At 33.8% G+C, this 22,601-nt stretch overlaps 1 protein-coding gene across 1 annotated transcript in view; it reads right to left on the bottom strand.

Moving 5' to 3' along the window:
- TRPM7 (transient receptor potential cation channel subfamily M member 7) overlaps window positions 1-22,601 on the bottom strand; it is a 111,827-nt gene that overhangs the window by 53,653 nt on the left and 35,573 nt on the right. The window contains exons 6-14 of the mRNA XM_007170409.3: window positions 22,170-22,294; window positions 21,191-21,362; window positions 19,760-19,934; window positions 18,546-18,669; window positions 15,986-16,058; window positions 14,087-14,187; window positions 6,668-6,802; window positions 3,252-3,305; window positions 46-186 (exon numbers count right to left, since the gene is read on the bottom strand). Of these exons, the coding sequence (XP_007170471.2) occupies window positions 46-186; window positions 3,252-3,305; window positions 6,668-6,802; window positions 14,087-14,187; window positions 15,986-16,058; window positions 18,546-18,669; window positions 19,760-19,934; window positions 21,191-21,362; window positions 22,170-22,294 (1,100 nt within the window). The remainder of the gene's footprint in view (window positions 1-45; window positions 187-3,251; window positions 3,306-6,667; window positions 6,803-14,086; window positions 14,188-15,985; window positions 16,059-18,545; window positions 18,670-19,759; window positions 19,935-21,190; window positions 21,363-22,169; window positions 22,295-22,601) is intronic.

The following is a 22,601-nucleotide window of genomic DNA, read 5'->3' as shown; positions in this document are numbered from 1 at the left end:
TCATTTTAAAGCACATCTATAGACTTCCCTCCAAATATTACGTACCCGATTATTTCCACCAAGACTATTATATATTAATCGAAAACGTTTCCGAGTGTAGGTGCATCTATAGGTTCCTCCCATAAGATATTCAATAACAAGTCCTATATCAATTAGAGTGATCTTATATCCTGGAGGAAGATTTCCCTGAAAACAAAGCATTAGTTTTAAAAAGACAAAATAGTATTTCTCAATATTTCCATGCCATGCCTAGAAATGTGCCTACTACTCTCCAAAATAACAAATGTTTACTTGTTACAGGAAGCTGGAGTTGCCAGCAGCTACCTTTACAGAAGAAGGGAGTGACTTGTTTCTGTTTCCTTTTGTAAGAAGAGAGATTCTGAGGTTTTGAAGTCCCAACGGTGTGGCTCAGGAAAGGAGTATGGCTTACAACAGGAAGATAATTTGATCTCTCCACTGTACTAATACTTCACACACACAGGCAAAGAAACCTCTAAGTGCCAAGTATTCTGTTTCACCGTGGCACATAAGTTGCATTTTCCTGCATAAATAATGCTATAAATGTTTCCTGAGGGGCCCATTAATACTTATAAATATTTTTAACCAAAATTATATTGGCCATATTGTAGATTACACGTTTTTATAGCCTTGACTAGAATTCAACTACCACCTATAACACTGTTCAGAGATAAAACTTCATTTTCCCAGGGCATCAATTTACAAATGAACTTTTGGAACATAAGCCATTTGTGAGTTTGGAAAGACTGTTTCAGAATGAATTATTGGTTAAAGGGTTTAATCATCAGATGAGTTATATATATTAACCAATTCTGCCCTCTTACACCATCACCATTCTTTTCATTTCCCTAATTATAATTTCATGAACTTACTACTTTTTAAAATGCTTATACTTTTTATATTTTGGCTTCATCTGTGAAGTTTCTAATTTCTAGATATCTATATTCTTTAGATCGCTAATTTAAAGATATCTATATTCTTTAGATCGCTAATTTAAAAACTAATCATAGAGTCTGTCATACAGAGTGAAGTAAGTCAGAAGGAGAAAAACAAATACAGTATGCTAACACATATATATGGAATCTAAGGGGAAAAAAAAAGGTCATGAAGAACCTAGGGGCAAGACGGGAATAAAGACACAGACCTAGTAGAGAATGGACTTGAGGATATGGGGAGGGGGAAGGGTAAGATGTGACAAAGTCAGAGAGTGGCATGGACATATATACACTACCAAACGTAAAATAGATAGCTAGTGGGAAGCAACCGCATAGCACAGGGAGATCAGCTCTGTGCTTTGTGACCACCTAGAGGGGTGGGATAGAGAGGGTGGGAGGGAGGGAGATGCAAGAGGGAAGAGATATGGGAACATATGTATATGTATAACCGATTCACTTTGTTATAAAGCAGAAACTAACACACCATTGTAAAGCAATTATACTCCAATAAAGATGTTAAAAAAAAAACTAATCAAAAAACATACTTTCATCTTAAATACAAGATTTTTGTTTTTATTTCATCTTAAGCAACCTCAAAATATGCTCTATGATTAAGGATGTCATGTATGATAGATATTTTAGTTCTATTTTTTTTTTAAATCTGACAAATTCCCTTATGTTATGAATTCACTTGAATGGGGAATACTTAATTTAAGGAAAATAATGTGAGTTATCTAAAAAAATGATAAGCAATTTCTCAAGCTATACAACTAACTCTTAGAAAACTCATTAATTTGAATTAGAAAATATTCAATTACTGTTTTTACTTCAGGATTTTTCACTTATGCAAGTAGAAAAACTGGGCTTATTATTATAGCCATCAATGTAAAAGAAGTTAACATATAACAAATCTCCTATGTGAGGTTCCCAGAATTAACAACTATAGTTCTGCTAAACCACATAAGTAAATCATAATGCAAATGTGTTTAAGAAATCCCCGGACTGAAGGTCTCCCTCATTATTCAAGCTTTCTGGGAAGGAAAAAAAAAAAAAAGAAAGCTTTAGTTATTTAAACAAAACAAACAAAAATTAATGTGAACTGTCCAGAACAGGAAAATCCACAGAGATAGAAAAGAATTAACAGTTGCTTAGGGCGGGCTCAGAGGCAAGGAGTAGAGAAGCAGCAGGAATGGGGAGAGACTGCTAATGGGTACAAAATTACTTTGGGGGGTATTGTAAATACTCTAAAATTGTGGTGACGGTGGCACTACGCTGAATATAGAAAGCCACTGAACTATACACTTTACATGGATGAATGTTATGGTATGTGAAATACATTTCAATAAAGCTACAAAGAAAAGCGCATGGAAAAAAATAAAGAAAAAAATTTTAAGTATGACAAAGTCTAAGTTCTTTCTATGAAATGTTAGTTTAGTATTAAACATATTACAAAACACAGAAAATGACATTTCTATCAAGTTTTCCATTTTTTAATAGTACACTCACACTTAATGGCAAGTAAAACATTTGAATGAAGAATTCTAGAAGGAAAGCATTTTAGTTCAGAAACTTTAAAAATAATTCAATTAACTAAATATGAGTACTTTTTCATCAAGGGAAATAAAACTATTGGATATCAATAGTTTAAATTGTTATAATTTTTAAATAAGTGTTTAAAACTATTAATTCACAAGAGAATCCAGTAGAAAAGAAGAGGAATATCAGTGTGTCAAATTTAGTCACCACAGAATGGCTTCAGACCATATGAGAGCATTATATAGGAAATCACTACCAATACTGAATATAAAAGAAGGGGGAAGAGGGAGAGAGAAGGAGAGAGACAGAGATGGGGGAGGGCGGGGGGGGGAGAGAAAGACATAAACAGACAGAGAGAAAGACAGAACATTTTCAGCCTTTTTATTGGCAAAATCTGCCATTGAAGATCACCAATCTGTGTTTCTCTCAATGTCCTTTACATGCCCAGGGAACAAATTTCTTCTTAACACAGAGAAAGATCTTCCTTTATGAACAAATAAGCATTATGAACTTCATCATACTGTATCCTGGATGACTAGAAGCTCAGGTCTTAATTCCATAAACTTTCCTTTCTCTTGATTTCTGATATATTATGCTCTTTACTCCTGTATTACTACAAATTTATCCCTTATTTTAATCTCGATCTAAAAAAAGTCACTTTATTGCTAATTTTAAGATGCACTGAAATGCTTTCTAGAAACAGATGAAGTATAAATGACTTTTTTAAAATAACATTTTTCGAAAACAAAAATAATCTCTTACCTGTTTGACATCTCGAACAAGATGAAATAGCATTGGATTAGTTGGGCCTTGTTTCTTTAAGGGGAAAATAATTAGAGGAAACTATTATTTTTCTTCTAAAATAACTTAAACAATTTCCTTTTTGTTACAGGACTTTTGTTCTTACACAAATTATATTGTTTTTGAGTTATACAAGTTCTGTTCATAAAATGGAACAAAGAAAAAGATGTAACTATTACATGTTGTCATATTTACCTTTAACAAGATATATAATTTCTTATGCTCTTACATTTTTACTTATGCAAAACACAAAAGCTTTTCTTTTCTAAAAGTCATGCAAACATTGCAAGCGTCACAATTATATGTTAAATTTAATTTATATTTCATTGATAATGGAGGCATTCTCTTTCCTCTTGTTAAAATGTCTGTACCTCTGTTTCTGCCACTAATCATCAAGCTGTAGCAATACATTAAATATTTTGGGTAACAAACTTTTAACATTTATATATGCCATCTTTTCCCTATTATCTTAATTCTATTTAAATATTACAGTAGACTAATGACAAGTTTCATGTTTACATTAATCTTATTTTGATGGTATCCTGTATTTTGAAAAAATACCCAGGAGTATATCTCCCCCCGTCAAAACTGAGATAAATGGGCCAAAAAGATATTCTTCTAAACTTTTTAGACAGTGCTCTGACCTATATGAAATTTACTGCAATTGATTCTAAGCAGCACAAATCAAGAGAATTATTGTCAATACTTTAAATCTATTGTTTAAAAGAAATATCAAATGAGATTTTTCTCCCACCATTGTGTTACTGTTAATTTTTATGAGGTTATTGTAGTAATCAATTCAATGTACTTCTCCGTCTTGATTACATATACTTGGTAATACATTCTCAAATCTAAGTGGGTAAACTTATTATTCCTTTGAAAACAATATTATTTTCTTTGATATTAGTGGCTTTCAAATTCTATATAATATCTAAAGATGGCTATAACTGATACTGCATTCTTTTTACAGTATTTAGTCTATAGACTTAAGAGCTGAGTTCCCTCAGCTCATTCTCCTCGTTAATTTTTTTTAATTTAAAATGTCAATTATTTTTAACATAAAGAAACAAACTTAGTAGAAATATTTACAAAAAATCGGTAATATTTTAGTGCACTTAGATAGACTTACAAAATATTTACAGCTCAAACATTTCTGAAATGCAAAGTATTATAAAAAATAAAGACAGAGGCCTGTAAGTTAATTTTTAAAAAATAAATGTGTCTTCCAAGTGAATGTGAATTATTTCATGCTTTTTAAGTATTAGGAAGCTTCATTGTATTTTCTCTAATAGTATATAATCAGAGAGAAACACAATTTTTGTAATTCTATTTTATCTTAATCCATTAATGTTTAATTAAATATGACTTCTTAGTAAAAAATAAGTACACTTTAACACAGCAGTTCTCAAAAGTGCAATCTGGGGACTCCTGAAGGCCCCCAAGACCCTTTTAGGAGGCCCATGAGATCAAAAGTGTTTTCAGAATCATGTTAAAATGTTATTTGCATTTATTCATTCCCATTCTCTCAGTGTTCAGTGGAGTTTTCCAGAGGCTTCATGATGTGTGATATTGTGAGATTAAATTCAAAAGCAAACATGAGAATCCAGCTGCCTTCCATGAAACCAGACATTAAAGAGATCTGTAAGCCATAAAAGTATTCTACTCTCCTCACTAATTTTTTTGTTTTCTTGAAAAATATGTTATATATGTTAACATGTAATGGATTTATTATTTGTACTGAAGTACAAATTAATAAATATGTTTAAAATTTCTTGGTGTTACATTCCAATATGATACATATCAACACACATAAGCAAAACCTCTCTAGAACAGCTCTTTGATGTCCTCAATAATTTTTATGGATCTTGATAACAAAAAATTGAGAACCACTGCTTTATCATGTTATATACAATCCCTTAAACTTTAAAAAATTTTACCAATAATTGATGCTGAACGTTAACTATTATCTTAATAACTTTGAGTTATACAGTTAAAAAAATTACTTGCCTTGCTAATGGGATCAATTTTTATTTTTAGTGTTTTGTATTTGCTTTACATTTCAGGGATAAACCTTACTTTGGCACAATGAATAATCCTTTTAATTTTTACATCTATTTGCTAGAGACAGTAGAACGCCAACAAATCCCTACTCAAAGGAAATTTACAATCCACAGTGGAAGACATAACTGTACTTAACAAACTGCACCACTGGGCTTCACTGTAGCACTGCCTTGGCATTTGAACTAGGTTCCAAACAAAGAATAAAATCCAGTAAGTGGGTAGTAGTAGCTGGAAGAAAATCACATACCAGCAGTGTGTAAACAACTAATGCTTTTTAAAAAAGTTTATATTTTGGGGAAATAGTAGGTAGATGACATAGTTGAAATATCCACTATGCGGAGGTGGGAGATAGGAACTAAAAGGCCAAGTGAGAGAAATAGCTGAGGCAAAATTTCAAAAGCTGGAGAGCTTTGAAAACCAAGTAAATGGTTTGAGTATTATTCTATACACATTGGGGAGCCATCAAAAGTTTTTAAACTGGGGAAAGATATGATAAAGTATGTCACTATAAGAATATTTAGGTTAAAGATTTGAAAATAGACAAGGAAATTAGATTACTGAAATAGTACAGGCTGGAAATGATTGAGTAGTACAAAGACATTAGGAATGAAAAGAAAGAGATAAATAGGTAGAAACTGATAAATAAAAGGAAACAGCTTTGCAGAGAAGTCAAAGTTAGAAAGCTAGGATTTGGTCATAGTACTCCTCAAGGTATACTTCTATTAGTAATGAAAAACCATTAAGAAGAGTAGTATTTACCCTCTCCAATGTTAGTGACATGAAATTTGAAACAAAATGAGAAAGGCTTTGTAAAAGGAATAATTAGTTTTCAGGAGCTCTTTAAAAGAAAAACTGAAAAACAGTATGTAAGCTGAAAGTACGACACCACAAGGTCAAAATGATGAATGTAAACACCAAAAAGGAGAAAAGAAAAAGCAATGTGTAATTTCTCCATTGGTCAAAGGAATCAAAAGAAATTTGGTGTAACAAATGACTACCAAGAAAAAGAAGAAATATAATGACTCTATAATTAAGAACTTGATCTTATAGTTTTAAAAAGGGGTGAGGTGAAGGAAAGGGTTGTTAACACTACATCTCTTTCCTATGTGGCTATGGTGACAGAGAAGGTCTCCAGAAATAGGGAAAGGGTTTCAGACTGTCATATAAACAATCTATACTAAGACTGGCTGTAATTTTTCCACATAATCCAGCAAAACATTAAAGGTTTTACCAATAGGAATGAATATACTCAGGTAAAATGACACTTTCCAAAGATGATAAAACTTAGTCCACAAAGAATTTTAACATACACTTACAGTGTTGTAAAGTTCTTCCAGTCTAGGAATGGTAAGGAATTTATGCATGCTTACTCCATTTTCAATAAGAAGTTTTACAAATGCAACTCTATCCATTACAAGAGCATCAAGCATAGCTTGTTCCAAGGATCCAACCTAAAACAGTATCAACATTAATAAAATTATACAAACAGTTCTACATGCAAGTCCTTAGGATTTATACATATTTGTTCCTAAACAGTTTTAGAACAAAATTAAAAAGATGCAAAGTAATAAAAGGCTAGGACTTAAGGTATATAGGGAATAGATAAAAAGACCTCACTAGAGTAGCATTCCCTAAAAAACATTCTGTAGGACAGCAAGGGTTATGTGGGGGGGGAAACAAGAAAGAATCCACCATCAAGTAAATTTTGGGAAAAATACCTTAGAGCAATGGTTCTCAGTGTTTAAGAAAGGTTTTTTAGAGGGATCATTTCAATAATTGGGGGCCACTACTACATTTAATGGACACTGTCAAAAGATACCAGAAATCATACAATATGCCAGACAATGTCACTCAAAGAGGAATTGCCTTATATCTCATACAACTTTCTATTATCCTGTTAGATTCCCACAAATGAAAATCCAGTAATTCTGCTTTACATATAAACACAAAGTATTCTGTCACAAACTTTCCAAAAATACAACTGCTATGTAAGTCAGAAAAGATTGTACTTAGTTTTCTTTAGAACTGTAACAGAAACCATTCACCGTCAGAGAAAAATCATATCTCTTAACAGCAATACAACATGTGGCACTGCAGTTTAATGTAACACGTGTATCAGTCAGCATTTGTAGCACTCCCTTGTAAGTTTTTAGAGACACTTTTACAGACTTCAACAGACAATGAATCAAATACTCTAAAACCAGTGAAGACACAAATACAGAAATTTCACTAAGAAGCATTATAAAAGTCATCTTATTAATGTAAAAATATTAGTATATTTAGTATTACTGATATATTAATATTTTAATAATACCTCATTGCTCCTGTATAGTTTTAAATATTTTGGTATCATAGGATAAAAAACTTTGTGGTGAAAATCAATACCAAAAGCACTGGGTTTGGGCTTCCCTGGTGGCGCAGCACTTAAGAATCCGCCTGCCAATGCAGGGGACATGGGTTCGAGCCCTGGTCTGGGAAGATCCCACATGCCGCAGAGCAACTAAGCCTGTGTGCCACAACTACTGAGCCTCCACTCTAGAGTCCATGAGCCACAGCTACTGAGCCCACGTGCCTAGAGCCCGTGCTCTGCAACAAGAGAAGCCACTGCAATGAGAAGTCTGTGCATGGCAAACGAACAGCAGCCCCCACTCCCCGCAACTGGAGAAAGCCCGTGTGCAGCAACAAAAACCCAACGCAGCCAAAAATAAATAAATAAAAGAAATACATTTAAAAAAAAATCATTGGGTTTTTTCACCTTTTGTTTTCTAATCTTTATTGTCTTCAGAAGTTTACCATACAACTATACAACTTCTCTATAGCAGTTTCTATTACCATTTCTTTACCCAATCTACCCTTGATTTCTATTACTTTGCAAAGGATAGGGTCTCCAAAATCTTTTTAGTATACAGACTAAATACATGCCTTATGCATGATGGATGATGATCAGAGGGCAGATATGTTTTCTGTCACTTTTTTTTTTCACCACTCAGTTCTATTTCATAACAAGGAAAATATTTTGGCATTGCACTTAAAAACAAGGCACAACTAACTTATAAGAATGTAATACTTATTCAATTTCTCATATATTAACAGCCTGTAATTTATCATGGCATTCCTATTTTAGTTAAGATTATCTCCTACTTTCTCGTATCACATACAAATCTGATTTGTTATTAACTTATTCTAACATTAACAACATTTACTCTATTGCTCAGTTGGTCCTCTCTCCTTTCTTTTCTTATCCTGTACTTGTAAGGGGTGTTCTTCTGTTCCCCATGGATTTTAAGTTACCAACAATAACATTCCTGTATTAGTCTGGTTAATTAAAAAAATCATCACCAAAACCTATGTCAAGGATCTTACTACCTATGTTTTCTTTTAAAAGTTTTATGGTTTCAGGTCTTATGTTCAAGTGTTCAATCCATTTTAAATTAATTTTTGTGTGTGGTATAAGACAGTGGTCAAGTTTCAGTCTTCTGCATGTGGCTGTCCAGTTTTCCCAACATCAATAATTGAAAACACTGTCCTTCTCCCACTGTATATTCTTGACTACTCTGTCGTAAATTGATACGTGCATGAGTTTATTTCTGGGCTCTCTATTCTGTTCCACTGACCTATTTATCTATTTTTATGCAAATACCATACTGTTTAAATTACCATAGCTTTGTGACACAGTTTGAAATCAGGAAGCAGAATGCCTCCAGCTTTGTTCTTCTTTCTCAAGATTGTTTTGGCTATTCAGGATCTTTTGTGGTTCCATACAAATTTTAGAATTGCTTGTTCTATTTCTGTGAAAAATGCCATTGGAATTTTGATAGAGATTGCACGGAATCTGTAGATTGCTTTGGGTAGTACAGACATTTTAGCAATACTGATTCTCCCAATTAATGAGCACAAAATATCTTTCCATTTCTCTGTATCTTCTTCAATTTCTTTCATCAACATATTATAGTTTTCAGTTCACAGATCTTTCACCTCCTTGGTTGAATTTATTCCTAGGTAATTTATTCTTTTTGATGCAATTGCAAGTGGGACTGTTTTCTTAATTTCTCTTTCAGATATTTTGTTATTAGTGTATAGAAACACAAATTTATGCATATTTATTTTGTATCCTACAACTTTGCTGAACTCATTTATTAGTTCTAACAGTTTTTCGGTGAAGTCTTTAGGGTTTTCTACACATAGCATCATGTCATCAGCAAAGAGTGACAGTTTTATTTCTTCCTTTCCAATTTAGATGCCTTTTATTATTTTTTCCTGCCTAACTGCTGTGGCTAGGGCTTCCAACACTATGCTGAATAAAAGTAGCAAGAGTGGGCATCCTTGTCTTGTTCCTGATCTTAGAGGAAAAGCTTTCAACTCTTCACCATTGAGTATGATGTTAGCTGTATGCCTTTATTATGTCATATATGCCTTTATTATGTTGAGGTGCATTCCCTCTATACCTGCTTTGTTGAGAGTATCATAAATGGATATAGAATCATGTGAAATGCTTTTTCTGTATCCACTGAGTTGATTATACGATTTTTTTTTTATAAACAGCTAGTTTTTTTTTTAAATTAATTCATTAATTAATTAATGGCTGTGTTGGGTCTTCGTTTCTGTGCAAGGGCTTTCTCTAGTTGTGGCAAGCGGGGGCCACTCTTCATCGCGGTGCGCGGGCCTCTCACTATCGTGGCCTCTCTTGTTGCGGAGCACAGGCTCCAGACGCGCAAGCTCAGTAATTGTGGCTCATGGGCCCAGCTGTTCCGCAGCATGTGGGATCCTCCCAGACCAGGGCTCGAACCCGCGTCCCCTACATTGGCAGGCAGATTCTCAACCACTGCGCCACCAGGGAAGCCCCGATTATACGATTTTTATCATTGTTTTTCTTAATGTGATATATCACGTTGACTGATTTGCAGATCCCTGGAATAAATCCCACTTGATTATGGTATATGGTCCTTTAAAAGTATTGTTGAATTCAGTTTCCTAAATATTCTGTTGAAGATTTTCAAAAGCTGTTGTCTGAGGGTCTGGATTCCAGTCAGTCTGAATCTGGATGCTGAAATACTCCCCTTAGGGACACTGATAGGTAACTGCACATTCTCAACTACTGGGAGCTAGTAAAAATACAATACATTGCTTGAACAAGCAGAAAGGTTTGAGAGAGAACAAAAAGCTGAGTCAAGGTTGATTGACAAGGCTCATCCCCTACACAAGGCTACTTCTTCAAGACTGGAAGAGGTGGTTATTTCATCTACTGTATAGAAACCAAAACACAGTCAAGTAAAATGGAGAAACTGAGAAATATGTTCCAAATGAAAGAACAAAATAAAACCTCAGGGAAAAACCTCAATGAAATGGAGATAAGTAATTTACCTGATAAAGAGTTCAAAGTAATTATTATAATGATGCTCACCGAATTGTGGAAAAGAATGAACACAGTGAGAACTTCAACAAAGAGATGGAAAATCTAAGAAAGTACCAAATAGAAGTCACAGAGCTGAAGAATAAAAAACTGAACTGAAAAATACACTAACAGGGTTCAAGAGCAGACTAGATGAAGCAGAAGAAAGGATCTGTCAACTTGGAGACAAGGCAGTGTAATTGACCAAGAGTAGCAAAAAGAACTTTTAAAAAAGTGAAGTTAGCTTAAGGGACTTATGGGACAACATCAAATGGACTGATACATTTTAGGGTTCCCAGAAGAAGAGAGAGACAAAGGGGCAGAAATTGTATTTGAAGAAATAATGGCTGAAACTTCCCTAACCTGGGGAAGAAAACAGACATCCAGATACAGGAAGCTCAGAGAGTTTCAAATAAGGTGAACCTATAGAGACCCACACCAAGACACATAATTGAAATGCCAAAAGTTAAAGACAAGGAAAGAATATTAAAAGCAGCAAGAGAAAAACAACTTGTTACATAGAAGGGAACCTCCATAAGACTATCAGCATATTTTTCAGCAGAAACTTTGCAGGCCAGAAGGGAGTGGCATGATATATTCAAAGTACAGAAAGAAAAAACTTCCAACCAAGAATACTCTACCTGGCAAAAATTCTTATTCTGAATTGAAAGAGAGAAAGACTTTTCCAAACTAGCAAAAGCTAAAGGGGTTGATTACCACTAAGCCAGCCTTTCAAGAAATGTTAAAGGAGCTTCTTTTAAGCTGAAAAGAAAGGGTGGTAATTAGTAACAAGAAAACATATGAAAGAAATCTCACTGAAAAGGTAAATATATAGTAAAAATAGTAGATTAATCACTTATGAAGTTAGAATAAAGGTTGAAAGACAAAAGTAGTAAAAATAGCCATGATTATGATAATTAGTTAAGGGATACTCGAGGTAAAAAGATGTAAACTGTGACATGAAAAACAGAAAACAGGAAAGGGGAATATAAAAATGTTGAGATTTAGAATGGGATCAAACAAGTGGTTATCAACATAAAATAGACATTATAGATATAAGTTATTATATGTAAACCTCATGGTAAACACAAAGCAAAATCCTATAGTAAATACACAAAAGACAAAGAGAAAAAAATATAAGCATATCACTAAAGTCATCAAATCACAAAAGAAGAGAGCAAGAGAGAGAAAAAAAAGGAACAGAATGGAACTACAAAAACAGCCAGAAAACAATTAACAAAATATCAGTAAGTACATACTTATAATAATTATTTTAAATATAAATGGACTAAACTCAACAATTCAAAGACACAGAGTAGCTGAACAGATAAAAACACAAGACCTATCTATATGCTGCCTACAAGAGACTCACTTTAGATGTAAAGACACATATAGACTGAAAGTGAAGAAATGGAAAAGGATATTCCATGCAAATGGAAACCAAAAGAAAGCTTACTTATATCAGACAAAATAGACTTTAAAAAAAAGACTGTAATAAGAAACAAAGATGGATGGCACATAATGATAAAGGGGTCAATTCAACAAGAAGATAAAATATATGTAAATATTTATGTACCCATCATAGGAGCATATAAATACATAAAACAAATATTAACAGTCTTAAAGGGAGAAACAGACAGCAATACAAAATAATAGGGGACTTTAATACCCACTTACATCAGTGGATAGATCATCCAGACAGAAAATCAGTAAGAAAACATCAGCCTTATATGACACATTAGACCAATGGACTTAACAGATATACAGAACGTTCCACCCAAAAGCAAGAGAATACACATTCTTCTCAAGTGCACATGGAAAATTTTGCAGGATAGACCATGTTAGACCACAAAACAAGTCTTAATAAATTTAAGAAGACAAATCATATCAAGCATCTTTTCTGACCACAATGGTATGAAAATAGAAATTACACAAAGAAAACTGGAAAATTCATAAATACATGAAGATCAAACAACATACTACTCAACAACCAATGGGTCAAAGAAGAAATCAAAAGAGAAATTAAGAAATATCTTGAGAGGGCTTCCCTGGTGGCGCAGTGGTTAAGAATCCGCCTGCCAATGCAGGGGACACGTGTTCGAGCCCTGGTCCGGGAAGATCCCACATGCCACAGAGCAACTAAGCCCGTGCGCCATAACTACTGAGCCTGTACTCTAGAGCTCACATGCCACAACTACTGAGCCTGCATGCCACAACTACTGAAGCCCATGTGCCTAGAGCCCGTGCTCTGCAACAAGAGAAGCCACTGCAATGAGAAGCCCACACAGCGCAACGAAGAGTAGACCCTGCTCGCCGCAACCAGAGAAAGCCCGCACACAGCAACAAAGACCCAACGCAGCCAAAAAAATAAATAAAAAGTACCTTGAGAAAAACAAAAATGTCAATATAACATACCAAAATTTGTGGGATGCAACAAAAGCAGTTCCAACAGGGAAGTTCACAGCGATAAATGCCTACCTCAAAAAACAAGAAAAGTCTCAAATAACCTAACTTAACACCTCAAGAAACCAGAAAAAGAAGAACAAACCATACTCAAAGTTAGTAGAAGGCAGAAAGTAACAAAAATTAGAACAGATATAAACGAAACAGAGATTGAAAAGACAACTAGAATGAAACTAGAGCTAGTTCTCTGAAAAGATAAAATTGACAAACCCTTAGCTAGACTCAAGAAGAAAAAAAAGAGAGGACTCAAATAAATAAAATCAAAAATGAAACAGATGTTACAACTGATACCACAGAAATACAAAGGATCATTAAGAGGTTAATATGAACAATTACATGCCAACAAACTGGACAGCCTAGAAGAAACAGATAAATTCCTAGAAACATACAACCTATCAAGACCAAATCATGATGAAATAGAAATTCTGAACAGTATGATTACTAGTAAGGACCAGACAGCTTCACTGGTGAATTTAACCAAACATTCAAAGAACTAATACCAATCCTTCTCAAACTCTTCCAAACTCATTTTATGAGTCCAGCATTACTCTGATACCAAAACCAGACAAGGACCCCAGAAGAAAAGAAAATTACAGGCCAACATTCCTGACAAACACAGATGCAAAGAGCACTATTTCTAAAACTTTTTTCAGTTACAGGATTTTTAAAGATCTCCACCCTATAAAAAACACAGTTTTTATCAAGAGGCAAATAGAACTTATTAAATCCTAAATGGATCTGAATGTTGCAGAAATGTTTAGCTACAGTAAGTCTGCACTTTTGACCGACAGGCAAATGTCAAGTTAGGTCACAGTTTCAGCAAATACTTTGTTATTAACTTAGCTTAATTTAATTACACTGTTTATATAGATTATTTACATACCAGCCACTGCTGTCCATAAACAAATACATGATTTTTGGCAATGTCAACTCTATCCCATGCCAATGTAAGGATGAGCTGGTCAAATGCAGATGCATTAGTGCCTAATCGAATAAAGAAAACAGTCGACAAGTTCAATTAATTTATCTCCATTAAAATTGAACACTTATGAATTCTCCCCCTTCCCCTTTAATTAACTTACACAGCTGGTGTTAGTCACTATTCAGAGGTAGCCTGCCTCAGAAACATAAGGTTACCCCAGGGTTGAGGACTTTTATTTTCCAACTATAGAAAAGACACAGCCTCATCCATCGCAAACAATTCAGAATGCACAAGAATGAACAGAAAAGAAAGATGATCTGTTTCTATCACAGCAATAGTATTGACTGTTAATATTATGAAAAATATCCTTACAGGTGTTTTCTGTGCATATATAAGTTCATATATATACTTTTAATTGTTTATGCAAAAGTAGGTCAAACTATACAAAATACTCAGCCTGCTTTATGTATCGTATTTAGTTTTCAGTAACAGTACATATAGATGTACCTTATATATATATAAATACCTTTTAAAGGTGAACTAAAATTTATTCAACAAATATTCTAACTAGTGGACATTTCATGTTATTTTGAATTTTCTGGTGAGTGTATCTTTGTGCACATATTTAACAGGATGAATCTGTAGAAGCCAAATTGCTGTGTAGAAGGGTATATAATGTAAAGCTTTTGATACACTGACAAAACATATTCCAGAAAGGTTATACCATCCATCAGGAGTATACAAATACCCAGTAGGAGGACAGAAAGCTTCTTTTTTTTTTTAATTTATGTTTTTTTAAAAATTATAACATCTTTCCATCATTTCCACATTTCCCCCAAGCATCTGTACTCTGCTAAAATCTTTTACTTAAATTTTGACTCATTTTTCCATGAGGTATTCATCTTTTTGTTACTAATTTACAACGCCTTTTTGTGATCCTTCCACATTCCTGTTCTTAGTTTTCTCAACTATAAAATGAGGAAAATAATAGGAAATCTTCCTCTTAGGGCTGTCACAAGGGTAAACAACATAAACCACTAAAGCACAGTAGCTAGTACACAGAAAGTATACAGCAAATATTAGGTGCTCTCTTTTTATTTTTTATTTTTATGCAATCGCATTTATTGATCTTTCCCTTTATGGTTTCTGGGCTTCCTATTACTTATGATCTCTTATTCTCAGATGATGTAAATATGTTATATTTTATTATAGTATTTTTCAAATGTTTGATCTATTGGCAATTCATTGTGGTCTAATATTTGGGAAATTCTTGTGAATGATAAGACAGTGCTCTCTTGCTCTGCTTCTGCCACCTCACTGCATACTTGGACTTTCAGGTACTCAGATGGAACAACATTTTAGTTTCTAATTTTTGAAAAGATTTTTCACTACAGTATTGTTTGTCTTATCAGTTAGATGTCTTTGGAAAGATAATGAGAGGAAAACAATTCAACTGCGTGTGCATTAACCCCTTAGTCCTAGAAGATACCATTAGTTTTCTTTCCAAATTTTCCTTCCTAATGAAAATAGCACATTTAAGAATGCTATCCTTAATTTCTATTAACTAATACTCTGTTACTTTTAAACACTTATTTTTTAGCCAATTAAAAATGTGACATGTTTGACACATTCTTAACAGGATAATTAAACAGGTCTAATGGCATAAATCCTGGTATGAACTTTTAAAAAAGTTATAAGATTAAAAACAAAAGCAAATTTTTCAAAGAAAGTGAACATTGTGTCCTTTTCAAAGAAAAACTATTGAAAAATTCAGTTATCAAATGTTTAGTCAAATTAAAAAATCCTAACATATAAAAACACTATAAATGAAAGATCTAACAAATAAATTTTAAGTCTTACCTTTAAGCAGTGCAGTAAGTATTGCTACATCTATATCTTGATGTTCATCTGATCCAATGTGGAAAACAGTAATCTATTTAAAGATCAATTCATAATATTATGTCTTTATATTTTATAAGCTAAGACGTCAGGCATATAAATCACAAAGTAACTGCAAACTACTTGGCAGACATAGTTTTTTTGGGTCAGAAATCATTTCATTACAATCAAAACACAGAAAAGTAAAGAATTTGTATCATTTACCAAATAAAGTTCAAGTAGGGACTTCCCAGGTGGCACAGTGGTTAAGAATCCACCTGCCAATGCAGGGGACACGGGTTTGATTCCTGGTGCAGGAAGATCCCACATGCCGTGGAGCAACTAAGCCCGGGCGCCACAACTATTGAGCCTGTGCTCTAGAGCCTGTGAGCCACAATTACTGAGCCCACGTGCCACAACTACTGAAGCCCGAGTGCCTAGAGCCTGTGTTCCGCAACAAGAGAAGCCACCGCAATGAGAAGCCCACACACTGCAACGAAGAGTAGCCCCCACTCGCCGCAACTAGAGAAAGCCCACACGCAGCAACGAAGACCCAACGCAGCCAAAAATAAATAAGTTATAAATTTTTTAAAAATTATAAAATAAATAAAATTCAAGTATATGCAAAATGTTTGGTTTCATATTATATTCATTTTTTAATATATTTTATGTCCATTACTAGAATAAGCAATTTATGAGCTAAGGCTATAGATTACTAATCTGAGTAAATCCTGCTGTTTCTTCTGCAGAGTGGACATTTACTCAGTTCAAGTAAATATACGTGTTCTTGAATGAGAAATGTTTTGTTGAATCCTTTTACTGGAAATTTATTTAAAATTTGAAACATAATACCATTAGAGAGAGGTTTTCATTTAATAACCTTTTCATAAAATAAAAGTCTATTGTTATAACCCCAATACAAATTTTTCAACTAACTTCATTTCATAGTATACGAAAATGAAATGCATGAAAGAAAACAGCAAATCAAACCATGTTATCATCCACCTACTTAGAGAACTGTTAAAATTTTTTGTCTCTGTAAACTGAAGCCCATGTCTAGATGACTGAAATTAAGCAACACTGGTCTCTATTTTTTTTTATTGGAGTATAATTGCTTTACAATATTGTGTTAGTTTATAATGTACAGCAAAGTGAATCAGCTATATGTATACATATATCCCCTCTCTTTTGGGATTTCCTTCTCATTTAGGTCACCACAAAGCACTGAGTAGAGTTCCCTGTGCTATACTATACAGCAAGTTCTCATTAGTTATCTATTTTACACAAAGTATCAATAGTGAAGCAGCACTGATCTTTAATTTGAGCACTCACTCAGAGGAAAATAGAGTTTTTTCCTCCAAATATATTTTAGAGAAGCCAATAATAACTCTTTAGAGTTCTTCCTTGATCCTGGACATAATATACTGAGGCTCAGTTATGAAACTTTTCCAAAAATAGAAGTGTAATACCTGTCTCAACACCATATAAAAACTATATTCTACGGGCTTCCCTGGTGGCGCAGTGGTTGAGAATCCACCTGCCAATGCAGGGGACAGGGGTTCAACCCCTGGTCCGGGAGGATCCCACATGCCGCGGAGCAACTAAGCCCGTGCGCCACAACTATAGAGCCTGTGCTCTAGAGCCCGTGAGCCACAACTACTGAGCCCGCATGCCGCAACTACTGAAGCCCGCGCACCTAGAGCCCCTGCTCCACAACAAGAGAAGCCACCACAATGAGAAGCCCGCGCACCGCAACGAAGAGTAGCCCCCGCTCACCGCAACTAGAGGGAGCCTGCGCACAGCAACAAAGACCCAACACAGCCAAAATAAATAAATAAATAAAATAAATTTAAAAAAAAACTATAATCCTTCTATGCTATCTCTTGGCTTGAACAAAATTATAAATGACATCTTTACATGGTTAGAAAAGATTTTAAAATTTTAAATTCGAAGTTTTAAAAAAAGTATTTCTCCAACTGGGAATTCTCTGGCGGTCCAGTGGTTAGGACTCCATGCTTTCACTGCAGAGGGCCTGGGTTCAATCCCTCATCAGGGAACTAAGATACCATAAGCCATGGGGAGCAGCCAAAAATTAATTAATTAATTAAAAAGCATTTATCCAATTTAGAATGTACTTTGAATGAAATAAAAAGGTTTATTCTGGGCCTCCTTGGTGGCGCAGTGGCTAAGAATCCACCTGCCAATGCAGGGGGACACGGATTCGAGCCCTGGTCCGGGAAGATCCCACATGCTGCAGAGCAACTAAGCCCATGCGCCACAACTACTGAGCCTGTGCTCTAGGGCCCGTGTGCCACAACTACTGAGCCCACGTGCCACAGCTACTGAAGCCCGTGTGCCTAGAGCCCATGCTCCGCAACAAGAGAAGCCACTGCAATGAGAAGACCACTCACCACAACAAAGAGTAGCCCCCACTCGCTGAAGCTAGAGAAAGCCCACACACAGCAACAGAGACCCAATGCAGCCAAATAAATAAATAAATTTATTTTTTTTAAAAAAGGCTTATTCTGTGAAATCTACTTACGAGCTCCTTTCTTTTCATACACTCCATCAGTGTTTGAAATAAATGAACTGCTTCACTCTGGCCAAAGTTAAATGTTTTTTTGATGGTTGAAATAATATCAGGCTCTGCTGCATCATGAAGATTCCTGAAGTAAGAGGAAACATAACTCAATCCACTGATTTCAAATTCCATTATTTGCAGAATCTAATATCAAGTCCTAGTGGATCCAGGCAAGACATTTAAAGATACTGTATTAATATTAAATACTTGACCCTGAGTGAAATTTTCTCCTTCATTAGACTCCCACTATAAGTCATAAGGGTGGAAAATGGAATGGAGTGATTTTTCTCTTTGAATTATTTCTAATTTTTTTTACAAGGCATGTGTTAATGTTATCAGTTATACAATATCTTATCATATAAGATATTGTATAAAGATAATTTTAAGATATTATGGTGTAAAAAGCAGTATTTTAACAAAATGTGTTAAATATCAGCACATTTGCATTTTTATCTCTTTTTCTCAATATGGAATATATTTACATGGCTCAAAAATATGATATAATATAAAATATAAACCTGTGAAAATTCATAGTTAAAGTGTCTTTCCCACTGTCTTCCATCGGCCATTCCATCTCAACTGCTTTCAAGAAGCACTATTACTTTGTATAACTTTTGAGGATCTCTTTCAATACATACAATTATCTCCTTTTCTTTTTTCCTACATAAAAGGTGCCATAATATACATGTTACTGTACATTTTCCTTTTTTTTACATATATATTTTGGTAATCTTTCCAAATCTAGTATACAGATTAAAACCTTATTTAACTACAAACTACTCCGTGTGCAGATGTACCATAAGTTATTTATCTAGTCTCCTTGATATAAATGTTCTATTTTGTTCCAATCTTTTACTGTTACAAACCACACTGTATTGAGTAACTTTATATATGTTATTTCACATGTGTGCAAGAACATTTGTAGGAACAATTATCAGAAATGGAACTGTTGGGTCAAAAGATACATGCCTCTGTATGTTTAACAGATCTTTGAAAATTGTCTACTACAAAGACTTATATTTTAATTCATTCCAATAATGTATCAGACAGGCTATTTCCTCAAGACTTAAGAAGGTATTTTCACGTTGATAAAACACTGAAATGAATCTAATATTCTAAAAACCACAGTCTCTTTACATAAAATTATTAAAAATATGTTGTAATCATACACTTACCCTCCTTCTTCTGTTTGTTTATGAATATATGCTAGTAGATCTGCAGCCCTGCCTGTTCCTTCACATATGACGACTGGAACAGGAGGACTTTCCTGAAGGTATTCTAAAACTGTGAGGATAACGTTTGGCCCACCCTCAAATATAAGTGCCACCACAGGAACACCTTGACCAATTCCTTAAAAAAGGTAAGAGATTAATTATGATATTAGGCAAAATTCAGTAATTTAATCTTAGTTTTCACTCAATCAAAAATAAAATGCCAAAATATAATTTCTTATAAGACTGTGTTGACTTAATTTTATGTCCTCAACATGATATATAGTCTGATATAAATAAATTAAATACTGAATAAATTACTTTTACACTGACTTTAAGTCTGTTCTAAATAACAAAATTAGAAAATCCAATATATAATGAGGCACACACTATGATTTATATATTCACTGAAAAGCAATAATTATTTTGTATATTTCACTACTTTAACTCGACAAGAAATTAAAACACCAATTTGGTTTTCAGTTTTTTAATACTTTATGAGTTGAATTTCTCATATGTATTTGTTTTTAATCACTTTTAAAATGTCTATTTTTGATTCCAAATGCATTGAGACATTAATATAGAAATTAACAACAGAATCAGGACTACATAGACAGAACAGATCAATAAAATCCAAGACCTCTATTAAGAGTAACAAAAAATTCAGTGAATACCAATTTTTGTTTTACAATAACTTGCAATGCAGTGAAAGAATCCAAAATATAGGCATTCCCTAGTGGGGTATGAAGGATTCTAAGACATTCCTAATTTTTAGGAGATGCTATGACTCCATCATAATCTGAAAATACTGTTCTATGAGTTTGTATTTCTATTTCACTTTGTCATAGAGCTCACCTTCTTGGTGTCCTAAAATTATAAAATTTCTTTTTTTTTGAAATAAAAATCCAGATGTTGAGCCAGAAAGTTTGACCATGGTCAGAAAGGAAGACCAGTGTCAAAAATACCAACTTTTAAGACATATCTACCAAAGAGTGATACCTACTCGTGTTATCAACTTTAAGCAAGGTGATTCTTACTTCACAATAAAGTATGTTTTTCCTCTTCAATCTTGAATTTCAAAGTCGTGTATTGGTATATATCATACATTAAGAATATTTCTGAATTCCTTGAGCTGCAGTGGGATTACAATAGCAACAAAGCTTCCAATGAACCTCTGTGGCTTTGGCTTTGTTATCTGAGTACCCTATTTAATCTCAGACTTCCTTTCCTATATCTTATTTTGTGTAAGGTCAGTCATTCATGGTTGTTTTGTATGTTATCCTGCTACATAAGGAAATGAGAACTTAAAGAACAGTCTACCTTTTTTAGAATGCTGCTCGCAATTAATACAGCCCAGGATAATTTCAACAACAACAAATTTATAAATTCCCTTACTAGCATGAATTCTTTGCTGATTAATAGTTTTTTCAAGTTCTCTTCTCAGTCTGACTTCTGCCCCATACTTTCCAACAGTGCCATCATCCACCAATATGAAATGGGAATGTAGATTATTCAGAACATTCAATTTGCTCAGAGGGTTCAATAAGGTTTGGTAAGGAGCAACCACCTAAACAATAGCAAACATGAGAGTTAGTGGGCAGGATTAAATTTAATATAAAGTAAAAACAAATTCTGAAATAATCTGTAAAGGCAAGTAGGAGGTAAGATTCTATTTATGCATAGCAACAAATAGAAAATGTAAAAGAATATATCAAAAAGCATGAGCTTTTAAGCAGCTGAAGATTATTCAATAATGGGTTGAACCACAGTATTATATTTCAGCTCTCATTGCAGAATATACCACATTTCATCATCCCATGCAAAGGAAACAGCAGCAAACAAATAAACAAACAATGTGAAGAAACTATTAAGTTATTAGTGAATAAAGTGAAATATATAAAGGACACTGAATAAAAGCAATCAAATGTCATAGTTATTTTTCCAGTCATAAGTAGAATCTTTAAAATTGATGTTAGAAATGTAATTGCACTTGAGAGTGATCATTATAATTCAGTAATTCCTTTTTAATAATCTCTTGAAAGATATCTATAACCAATTCACATGTCTTTAACCTACTTGAAAAAAACACCGGTATTTGATTACTACTCTTACAGACAATACAATTAATTCTTAATAGAATGTCATCATTAAAAATTTTATTACAAAGACTGGCATGACATGGCAACGGTGTGAAATAGTTATACAAAAAAAGGCAGAAACAAGATGTATTAACACTACTTTTTGTATCTATGAATGCATTTTCGAAAGGGTCATGGTATGATCATGAATATTTTAGGTTGACTTCGCATTATTCTTGCTCTAATTTTGTTTATACATAAGTTTAAATGTAAGAAATTTTAAAAAGCACTCTTACATCTCTCCCAACAAGATCATTTCTGTTTTCAATCACTCCCCATGGAGCTATTCCGATAGTGCAAATCTTTCGAGATGATCTGGAAGCATGTTCTTTAAGGGCATCACCAACATGTTTTGCCACACCTGTTCATACAAAATTTAATTCACTTTATTTGAAAGTCTTTACTGTGTTCAGAACAATCCTTTGCTCAATAACATTACAATTGGTGGTATTTTTCTTTACATACACTAGATAAAAGGCAACAAGGTCCAAAAGACAAACTTACAAAAGAAAACACAAGGACAAAAAAGAAAAAAAACCCCCACAATGTCAAATCACTACAACTGCCTGAAACACACATAAAACTAACTTTTACCATGTTGTTAGGCCTAGTCTCCTCTCTTAGATTCCTCATGTTAACTGTAGCTTTTGTTACTGCTCTATACATCA

Source organism: Balaenoptera acutorostrata, chromosome 3 (genome assembly GCF_949987535.1).
Source record: "Balaenoptera acutorostrata chromosome 3, mBalAcu1.1, whole genome shotgun sequence".
In the NCBI taxonomy this organism is placed as follows: domain Eukaryota; kingdom Metazoa; phylum Chordata; class Mammalia; order Artiodactyla; family Balaenopteridae; genus Balaenoptera; species Balaenoptera acutorostrata.
The sequence above is the reverse complement of the archived record's forward strand: the minus strand, read 5'-3'. Positions and strand labels throughout refer to the sequence as shown.